Here is an 11,055-nt window from a genome sequence, read left to right on the forward strand (position 1 = left end):
GGGGGGGGGAGGGGCTGCGCACTCCAGCGGATCAAAGCAAGTTCGATATAACGCGGTTTCACCTATAATGCGGTAAGATTTTTTGGCTCCCGAGAACAGCGTTATATCGGGGTAGAGGTGTAGTTCTATACAACAGAAGAACTAGACAGAACTAGATGGTTTTGAATATAGTTGTCTCTCCTGATAAACATGCATAGCCATACAGATCCAATGGCCTCTGAAATATAATAATTCAGAAGGGCATTCAATATTTTCCAGTGCTCTACTGAGCTCACTAGCACCAATTCTAATTTATGCTTCCAAAAAACAAACAAACTATCTTTAATTTCAGAGTGTCAAAGAAAACTATTGAGGCACAATTACAGGAGTATTAAACTTCTATGCGAATGATTGGGTTTTTGCTCAATAACTATTCAATAATTAGTATAATTCAGGAGCTACCACATCTCAGTCATTTGGAGTGAAATTCACTTTTTGTACCTTCATAATAAGGCAGTTTTTCCAGTGAAAGATATAAAGATTTAGGCTCTGATTCTGCATACTGAATGTGCATGGATGACCCCCTGTGCCAATTCAGAACCCCTAACTTTACCAGGGATTCCACACAAGCGGAAAGAACTGCTTGTGTGAATCTAATTTGCATGACTGTGGCTTAAAACAGTATACAGCTTTAAGTTCCCAAGCAAGCCTTGCAACCTTTGCATTCCTGTTCAAGTACAAAGGTTTTCCTTACAAAAAGATTGGTATTTCATGGATCCATTTGAAACATTTCAAAAATATCTCATCTTGACAGGATTCTTTTCTGATCCACACTTTCATCTCACATCCTGGGGATGCCTTTTAAACAGTGATGCCTAATTCTAGAAACAGACAGTTATCACAAAAGGCTTATTGGGAACAGATTTTAGGTATGTCTACGCTGCAATTAAAAACCTGCAACTGGCCTGTGCCAACTGACTTAGGCTAAGGAGCTGTTTAATTGAGGCATAGATGTTCGGGCTTGGGTTGGAACACTGGCTCTGAGACCCCACCAAACATACCCTAAATGATCTATGCTAATGAAGGATTGTTCCCCAATAGTATGCTAGTAAATTTACTATCCACTAACTGAAGAGTAACAGTCAACTTACATGCTTCTTCCTGAAATCAAATGGGAGATATGAATGCTCAACACCTTTGAAAATATAGCCACTTAATATGGATTTAGGTACCTAGCTATACACACCCACAATTTCGCAAGTTTGGGCTTATTACAACATATGAAATTACGCTGACTCTAGAAGAAAAGTGTAGTTGTAGACATGTCAGTCCCAGGATATACGAGACACAAGGTGGATGAGGTAAGATTTTAGAGGCCCAACTTCTGTTGGGGGGTGGGGGGAAGAGAGAAGATTTCAAGCCACAGAGAGCTCTTCTTCAGGTCTGGAAAAGGTACCTGAAGAAGAGTTCTGTGTGGCTCGAAAGCTTGGTGAGAGAGACAACAGAAGTCGGGCCACTAAAAGATATTACCTTATCCACCTGGTCTCTCTGAAAGAAATTTTTCTTCTAATTACAGCAGCCATTTTGACTAGAAGAGGAAAACAATCGAAGTGACTCTATAGAATCAGTCCTCATAGTTTGTGTTTTCCATACCAACAAGGGAGGAAAGACATTCAGAAAACAGGAAGTTGTGATTGTAAAAGCAAAAAAAAAGTTGAAGCGGAACTTAAAGGGCAAGTTTAAGGCATTTCTAAAATATGTTTAGATTTCGAGTTGGATGATGGCCTTTTCAATATCCCAAACTATGGCACTTTGACTACTTTCCTGCGAAGACTGTTCTAGAGCCTAAGATCTTCCTGTAAGGAAGCTTTCCCTGCCATTCAAGCTAAGGGTTGTCTACAGAGAGAGTTATTCCAGAATAAAAATGTCCATACAAGGAGTTAATCAGGAATAGTTAATGTGCTTTAAAATTCAGACCCTACCTTATTCTGGATTAGTTTTCATGTGTAGAAAAGCCCTTATTTTTCCATTTCTTAATTTCATCCCATTACTCTTAATTATATTGCATTATATTACCTTAAATGATCCCTCTCCCCATTTAATATTAACATCCTTCAAATTTGTTTTATTTATATTCCCCACACTGTTACTTAGCCTAGTTATAAGACAGGATATCACAGCCCACTGCATAGACTTACACTTATAAAACCATAAAGCCAATGAGATGTTTACACAAAATACAGCAGAATACAGGATATACATACTGAAGAGACTGCAGCTGAGCTCAAATCTAAGACACATTGTCTCAACTGAAATTGAGACTTGGTACTTACTAGTAGTGTCTTCACTGCCTCCAGTGTCGCTAGCCATTTCAACAGGCAGGCTCTGAGCCAATTCCAGTTTCTCAGGGATATGCAGATATTTAATAGTGGAGATATGTGTAACAGAGGAAAGAGAGGAGGCTGAGGAAACAGATGAACCAGAGGAGCGGGTGTCTTCCTGACTTGCTTCCATAATTGGGCTGTAAATGAGAAGACTATCAGCTACTCAATCTTCCAGCTGCTGTGGTGCCTGGATGCCAATCCCTTAGCTACAAAAATATGCCAGACATCCCCAGTAAACACTGAATGAATTCACAATCCCCTTTTCATCCTGAAATGGAGACTGGACAAGCCCTCATGAGCCAAACCATTAATATATTAATAAGGAAGTAGGAAACCCTGAAATATAACTGGAATTGGTTATTCTGTCTAACTTTTTGGCAAAAATTTTTACTCAGCTTTAATCTTTAGATACACAGAGCATGAAGTTAAACATTGAAGCAAGGCTGTGACTGTTGGCTGAACAATGAATTCTATTTTATTGGTGTAACATCTCAAAGAATGGCAAAATGCAACCCAAATCCTGGACTGAGCTGGAAAAATGATGTGTTAAGTACACTCAGCTCTACTAAGAATATTCGTTACATCTAATCTTGGGAGAGAGACTCCCAGCAACCAAAGACTCAAACAGGAAAAAAGAGCATAAGGTATTTTGCTCTTGATGGAGATGTGATCCATAGAGAATTACCTCAGCTTCTTAATGCAAAGAGTTTCATTGTAGATACCCTCACAAATAGGGATTTGCTGGCTCACAGATGTGCTCTTAGGCTCTGGACACTCTTCCTTCAGGGTACTCTCTGGATTGGTAGGAGGTTGGATTCTCTGTGCCACTACACCATGGAAGGGAGTTGATGCCAAGTGGGCTGCCCTAACAAAGTCACACGTATCTTCTGGGCTGGGGCAAAGGGTTTTGTTCTTATAGGAGCCAGTCAAAATTGCATCTTCAGCTAAGGGTTCAATTCCATGGAGCTCATCCTGAAACAAGTAGAAAGCAGAACAAATTAGGTGACAGCTACCACCCAGCCTCTTGATTTTATTTTATTTTTGGTCTTGAACAGTTTCTATTAAAAAGCCTGTCATATAAAAAGCCTCTGAAGATATCTACCGCCCCCTACTCTCCAACACAAAAAGCAACAACTTGTTACTCATTTTTAGCTTCCTTCCTGAAAACTTCCAGATGGCAGACTACTGGATGTCCTTGTTATTTATGCTGATTAACGATGTAAGTTGTACATCATTCTGCTTTCTGACAGTTTACAGTAGAATCTCAGAGTCACGAACACCAGTTACAAACTGACCAGTCAACCACACACCTCATTTAGAACAAGTACATCTCTACCCCAATATAACGTGACCCGATATAACACGAATTCGGATAGAACGTGGTAAAGCAGTGCTCGGTGGGGGGGGGAGGGGGGCTGCGCACTCCATTGGATCAAAGCAAGTTTGATATAACGCGGTTTCACCTATAACACGGTAAGATTTTTTGGTTCCCGAGGACAGCGTTATATCGAGGTAGAGGTGTAGTACGAAAAATCAGACAGCAGCAGAGACCAAAAAAAGCAAATACAGTACAGTACTGTGTTAACTATTAAAAAAATAAAAGGGGAAGCAGCATTTTTCTTCTGCATAGTAAAGTTTCAAAGTTTTGAAAGAACCACCATGTTTTGTTCAGTTACGAACATTTGAGTTACAAACAACCTCCATTCCCGAGGTGTTCGTAACTGAGGTTCTACTGTATATGCAAAATATACAACTAAAATTATTCTTCACTTTTTAATTTTTAAACCCATGTCACCTCCTCCAATGCTCTCTGTCCCCTTTCTCACTCCTTTTCCAGTTCATACTATTCCCATAGCCAGTCCAGTCATCTGATCATCCCCTTCTTCCCACTGCACAATCATCAACATTTGTATTTCTCTTCCCTTCTGGCTCTTCTCATCTTGGATGAAAGGTATCTCTAGTACAGGCTTCATATGCTCCTCCTATATCATACTGTTAGTTTCAGTTGGGTAAGTGAGTTCTGCCTACCTAGAGTTATATCATTTTGTTTCTCTCCTGAGCTTTGTTTAACATAGTGTTGCTGAGAACTGTTTAAAGCTTACTACCATTCACCTCAGAAGTGGGTGAATTTCAGTGACTAGTAAAGTGATCACCGAACAAAATTTATTTCCATCTAAATCTGTGTATGTTCAGTAGGCACATTATAAAAAGTTAAAAATCAAAAGTATATCAAGCATTAAAATCCTTCCCAACTCAAAACAGACAGCCTTCAAAGCCACTAATGACTTCCGAATTCCAAAGTCCTAAAGATCTCTTCTCAATAATCATTCACCTGCAACACCCTGAACCTTTGACACAACCACTCTCCACATTTCTCCTTGAGACCCTCAGTTTCTTTGGACTTCAGGACTGTCCAATTCTTAGTTCTCCTACCTTGCTAACCAAGCCTTCAGAATTAGAATTGCCTCAGGAGAAAGATTTCCTCAGTCTTCCCTTTTGGACATGCCATAAGGCAGTGGTTCCTAAACTTTTTAATAAAGGTGACCCACCAAATGCATTTTTGTCTTTTGAGGGCCCCCATTGCTCCTACTTCCTCATCTCCCCTCCTCCACCTTCCTTCACAGCTGTCCAGCCCCTGCTCCCCCCACAACCCCTTACTCTCCCAACCCTACCCCCTCCTGCAGCCCCTAGCTGGACCCCCCTCTCTCCCCATGGCCAGGCCACTGTCCCCACCAGGGTGTTGTCTGCTTGCTAGCTCCAGCTGTTTCCTCTGTACTGTTGCTGCTTCCCAGATCCTGCTCCCCACTCTGCTGCCTAAGGGAAGTGAGAACAGGATCCAGGCAGCAGCAGCACGAAGGAAGCGGCCTCCAGGCAATGCGCAGGGCAAAGCAAGGCTGCTGACTGACTGCTCACTGGCTCTGGCAGCAGCAGCACAGAGGAAGCAGCCATCTGGATCCTGCTGCCCTTGTCACTGCCAGATGCTCAGGGTAAGTGGGAGCAGAAGGGGACACACACAACCCATGATGTGGGAAACACTGCCCTAAAGGCCAGTCTTTTCTCCTTTCCATTAGCCTTCTGGTTGCCTACATGTACAACCATTGTTATTTTTACCCTTCTACCCCGCATTCTGTACAGGATCCCATACCTCCTCAGAGATGTCTCACCACTTACACATGGCAAAAACTGAACTTCTCATCTTCCTTTTGAAACTGTGCCCTGCCTACTTTCTCCATCATTGGTGACAAATCCAGTCTCATTCCTATCGCTCAAAGTTGCAACTTTGAGGGTCTCTTTTACTCTTCCCTTTCCTCGACATCTTGGCTCTCACCAAATCTAAATGCTTCTTCCTCTATCACACTGCCAAAAAAACAAAAACGCCCCTACTTCATCCTCTCTTCAACGAAGCCATGGTTCACATCATGGTTATGTATCACATGAACTACTGCAGTCTTATCTATTCCGTTTTCACTGATATTCACCTTTCTCCTCTTCAATCTATCCAGCATTCAGCCTTAATCATAGCTCTGGCCATCCTAATTGTATCTTCCTCTCTCAAATCCCTTCACTTGCTCATTACCTACTTCCGCATAAAGTTCAAACTCATCATGACTGCTAAGGCTCTGCTCAACTCTGCCCCCTGCCTTGTTATCCCTCACTCCCCACTTTGTACCTTGTCTCTTCTTGCTTTTTTACTGTTTCCCGTCTTGCCCTCTCACCTTAATGCCTTTTCCATTCTGTTTCTAACCACGCATCAGTTGTCTTCTCTCTGCCCACTTTTATAGCCTTGTTTTCTGTCACCAACTTCCATTTCTGTGCAGTGTCCTCCTCCCCCCATATCACTCCCTACTTTAAAATCATCAGAACTTTTATGATTTGCTTGTTATACAAGTGATTTTTGTTCACTTCAATCCTCCTTTCTTTTTGCCTACATTCCATGTTTGTCCAATTACACTGTAAACTCTGAAGAAACGACTAGGTCTGTTCAAGTCGTATAAGAAATGGTCATTAACATGCCATAACTACATTATGCTTTAGTGTTTTTTTAAAGCATCCCTTCACCCCAAAAAAGCTGCACTCATGTCCTGATCAGCCACGTCTCAAGAGAAAGCTAAAAACAAACAAGTCTTGCAGTGTGATCTGAAGGTCACTCCAATGGCTCGCAAACCAAAGAGAAAAGCCAGGGATCCCTTTCTGAAAAGTATGGTACTGCTAGTTTCCATCAAGGACTCATTAGTCCTTCTATCACACCATCACCAAGTTCAGCAATAGCACATTCTACACCTCCTCCTCCTCTCCTCCAAGAGCTGATAGAGGAAATTTCTCCTTACGCAGACTTCTGGTGATATGTTTTCCTTGGCGGCGATACTATCTGAAGGTTTACGAACAGCAAGGGGACGTCGGGCACTTTTCTGTGGGTGGCCTGCAGGATGACTAAACAAAAAGTTACATTGCATTAAATATTTACAAAAATAACTTTTGCTCTTCTATAGAGACTTAATTCACTCAACACTTCAAGACCACTTTGCCTCCTTTTTAGGACAGAACTACAAACCAATACAATAAACTACTTACCAAGAACAAAGACAATCTTGTTAAGGTAGTGTGTGTGTGTGTGTGTGTGTGGGGGGGGGGGGGGGGGAAGAAATGAGAAGATGCACTGTGAGAAGAGAATAATTATGTGAAATTAATAAAGGAAAGATTTAGGATTAATATCGGGGAATTTTTTTCCTGACCATGAGGCTGTGGAGTCTCTCAAGAGCAATGAGACAAAACTAGACAATGCAAAAAAAGGAATACTGTCATGAATAATTGTGCTGTAGAGGGAGTGGTATGGGGGTAGTCTAGGCAATTTATTATGTATACGTTTCAGTGATTCTATAACCTGACATTCTGGTTTTCTGAAGCAGACGATTCATCAAATATGGAGAAAAACGTAGTAGGATCCAGTGAAGGAGGGAGATCTGCATCTGGAATTAAAAACAGAGACTGGGTAATATAGATAGATGCTCCTGCACAGCACAATGCACACAATGGTGCTTCAGACCCATATAAGACAGCTCAAAGTGCCTGTCCTAGCAGGAAGTATTTGGACTCATGCTTAAAAGCACCCCATTTAAAACACAATAGTGGCTCATAGTGTTAAGATCATTTGGTTTTGCCATGTTAAAGAAACTCAGAGTAAAAGGATCATTCTTAATGAGCCAGTGTGCTGTGTCTGGAATTTTCTTTATAGCTTGTACCTTTTTTCTTAAGTGTGGTCTCAATTTTCTGCTCATCCAAAAACACATTGTCTCTCCGGATTTCTGAGCGCACAGCTAGAGGCTGGGTTATTTCTGTCAATAAGGAATAGTAATCTCATGTCTGACCATCAAGAAGATAATTTCGTCAGCCTACACCCTTTCAGGAACGAGTAGAGTACACAAGGTCTGAGAAAAGGCATTCTCAGCTACAGCAGTCCAACTGTAGAATACTACCAGCTCCTCCAGAAGGCACTCTAAACTGATATCAGTCTCAAAGAGAGAGAGTATGAAACTCTAGAACTGTACTCAGGAAAAGGAGGAAGGATCCTCAGCTATTAAAATTATTAGGTTTGCAGGTCTCTTTAAATAATCACACCTCTTAATCAACAGAACACTGAGCATCTGAGACCCCGAACAAGACCAACGCCAATTAAGCATGTTCTTTTCACTATTCTAATCCACACAGTTCTGCTATTCATTTGAATGACTACTTCCCATCAGCACAGCCTTCTCTCAAAATGGTATCAATGCAAACAGAACTTACCCTTGGAGCACGGCTGTTCGTGCTGCTGAGCATTTTCTGCCAACTGGGACTCACTGTGAACAAAATATAGGCAAGTTTTTAATACATGCATGCAGCCCCTAACTAGACTTAGTAGACAAGCAAGCTGAACTCAGCTATGGTGTAACACACTAAATATTACTCTTCTCAGACAAATTATTAAAATCCTCTGAAGACAGATACCTGATTCTGTTCAGAGGCCAATACAGAGATCAGGGTATATTTTGATGTATGATAGTTTTCCCAAAAACATGAGGAAAAATTAAAAAAAAAAAAAAAAACAGGGTTCCCAGAAAGTGATCCCTACTAAAAAAAAAAAACAAAAAAAAACACATTGAGGCAAAGCCTCACCACCTCCTGCTCCCAAAGCAAATCCTGCACTACCTTTGCAATCCAGTCAGTTTCTTCACAAGAGATGCTGCAGTGAGTGCTACTGCACTGGAGAAAGCAACTTCTCCTTGTGCTTCAAGAGGCTCTGAAGTGCCCACCAAAACCGATTCCATTCTTGCAGGCTCCCTCTCTTCTGTTGGCTGTGACCATGAAAGGGGGAGTGGCAGAGGTGAGAGAGACAGCACTCAGTGAGCGAATTGCAACCCATACTACCAACTTCCAAAACTGTATGCGATAGCTCTCCGTGTGTAGTTAAAGTCAAGATAGATTGATCCTTATTTAAATCACCAATTTTAATGATTTAAAATCAGAAAGCAGATAACTTATTTAAAACAATTTAAATCATGCTTCCTGTATGCACTTTATTTTTCTAAAGAAAGATTCTCATTGGTTGGTATAATAATGATGTGCTGATTATTTACAATTAAATATAGTTTTTACACTAAATTTGGTACTTCATTAGCCAGGAGGATGCAGCATAACTACACACATTTATTTGAGCAATTACATAGCTTAATATAGAAATTAAGAGTGTAAATAAATGTAAGAAAGTGCATGGTTAGAAAGTGTCTTTACTAGATAATTAACTGTTTATTCATAATTTGTGTCTAGCTGTATTTGGATGGACGTTAGAATTCTGTTTGGGTATTTTTAAACAGCATTTTTATTTCTAGTTAAAAACTACCTTATGTATGCATTGGATACATAAGAAAAAAGTATTTCTGCTAAACTTTCCAGCAAATTACTAACATTTGGAAAAAAGTAAAACAACATTCACTTCACTTTTAGGATTGAAAATTATATAGAAATGTAGTGCAGCATATGACAGACTGTGCCACATTTATAAAGGTTGACATCAGAAGTGAAAAATGTTTTCTTCCAATTCAATATGTAAAAAGCAGCCTTTAAGTAAATAAGTTTGAGGTGGGCTCTTGCATTTCGTATATTTTTATTTACACAATTTCAATAGAAGCTCAGGGCTTAACATAGGTTGTCAAATTTAGTTTTAAAAGAAAAAATTAAAAAAAAAAAAAATCAGATTTAAATAAGTCAGATTTTTTAAAGCCATTAATTTTTAATCCATCATACTTAAAATAAACTGGAAAAAAAACCTATAGAAAACAATATTTCTCTCATCTTTCAGTTATTAGGGTGGTGGCCTTATGAGTTATTTATACCAAAAATTTAAATATCCCTTCAGAGTAAGAGGGAGGAAACTGTACAAGCCAGATAAAAAACAGGAGTCACTGTTCCATTAGAAGTTTCATCTGCCTTCATACAGGTAGGCCATTAGCACAAATGAACAGGGAAGAAGATACCTGCTCAGATGGTCTCTGCTGCTGGTCATCATCTTTCTCCTTTAGCTTCTTCTCCAGCTCTTCAATCCTCCTCTGCATCTCTGCTGTCTGCTGTGCTATGGCATGAAACTCCTCTAAAGAAGGAAAGCCTAATTCAAGTATTATGTATTCCTTATGAGTAACCCTGTAGCCAAGCCCAAACTATGCACATCCCCAGTAACAGACACAAGATCCTCTTGTAAAGAAAAAGTTTCCCCACCTCCTTCCTGGTGAGTGGTATTTATTTAAGCTATTAACTAGGGCTGTCAAGCAATTTAAAAAATTAACCGCGATTAATTGCACTGTTAAACAGTAATAGAATACCATTTATTTAAATATTTTGGGGTGTTTTCTACATTTTCAAATATATTGATTTCAATTACAACACAGAATACAAAGTGTTCAGTGCTCACTTTATATTTATTTTATTACAAATATTTGCACTGTAAAAAAAATAGTATTTTTCAATTTACCTAATACAAGTACGGTAGTACAATCTCGATTGTGAAAGTTGAGCTTACAAATGTAGAGTTATGTACAAAAAAACTGCATTCAAAAATAAAACAATGTAAAATTTTAGAGCCTGCAACTCCACTCAGTCCTACTTCTTGTTCAGCCAATCGCTCAGACAAACAAGCTTGTTTACATTTGCAGGAGATCATGCTGCCCGCTTCCTGTTTACCATGTCACCTGAAAGTGAGAACAGGCGTTCACATGACACTGTTGTAGCAAGCGTTGCAACATGTTTACATTCCAGATGCGCTAAAGATTCATATGTCCCTTCATGCTTCAACCACCATTCCAGAGGACATGCGTCCAAGCTGATGATGGGTTCTGCTCGATAACAATCCAAAGCAGTGCAAACTGACGCATGTTCATTTTCATTATCTGATTCGGATGCCACCAGCATAAAGTTGATTTTCTTTTCTGGTGGTTCAGATTCTGTAGTTTCCACATTGGAGTGTTGCTCTTTTAAGACTTCTGAAAGCATGCTCCACACCTCATCCCTCTCAGATTTTGGAAGACACTTCAGATTCTTAAACCTTGGGTCAAGTGCGGTAGCTATCTTTAGAAATCTCACATTGGCACCTTCTTTCCGTTTTGTCAAATCTGCAGTGAAAGTGTTCTTAAAATGAACCACATGTGCTGGGTCAACATCTGAG

The 11,055-nt window shown here is 40.0% G+C and overlaps 1 protein-coding gene across 1 annotated transcript in view; it reads right to left on the bottom strand.

Annotated features, from left to right (window-relative positions):
• The window catches only part of BUB1B (BUB1 mitotic checkpoint serine/threonine kinase B), a 76,963-nt gene that overhangs the window by 53,100 nt on the left and 12,808 nt on the right, over positions 1-11,055 (bottom strand). The window contains exons 10-17 of the mRNA XM_026651264.2: positions 9,875-9,987; positions 8,550-8,695; positions 8,148-8,200; positions 7,604-7,696; positions 7,246-7,330; positions 6,692-6,794; positions 3,049-3,335; positions 2,313-2,500 (exon numbers count right to left, since the gene is read on the bottom strand). Coding sequence (XP_026507049.1) covers positions 2,313-2,500; positions 3,049-3,335; positions 6,692-6,794; positions 7,246-7,330; positions 7,604-7,696; positions 8,148-8,200; positions 8,550-8,695; positions 9,875-9,987 — 1,068 coding nt within the window. The remainder of the gene's footprint in view (positions 1-2,312; positions 2,501-3,048; positions 3,336-6,691; positions 6,795-7,245; positions 7,331-7,603; positions 7,697-8,147; positions 8,201-8,549; positions 8,696-9,874; positions 9,988-11,055) is intronic.

This window comes from Terrapene carolina, unplaced genomic scaffold, assembly GCF_002925995.2.
Source record: "Terrapene carolina triunguis isolate 2854851 unplaced genomic scaffold, T_m_triunguis-2.0 Scaffold96, whole genome shotgun sequence".
In the NCBI taxonomy this organism is placed as follows: domain Eukaryota; kingdom Metazoa; phylum Chordata; order Testudines; family Emydidae; genus Terrapene; species Terrapene triunguis.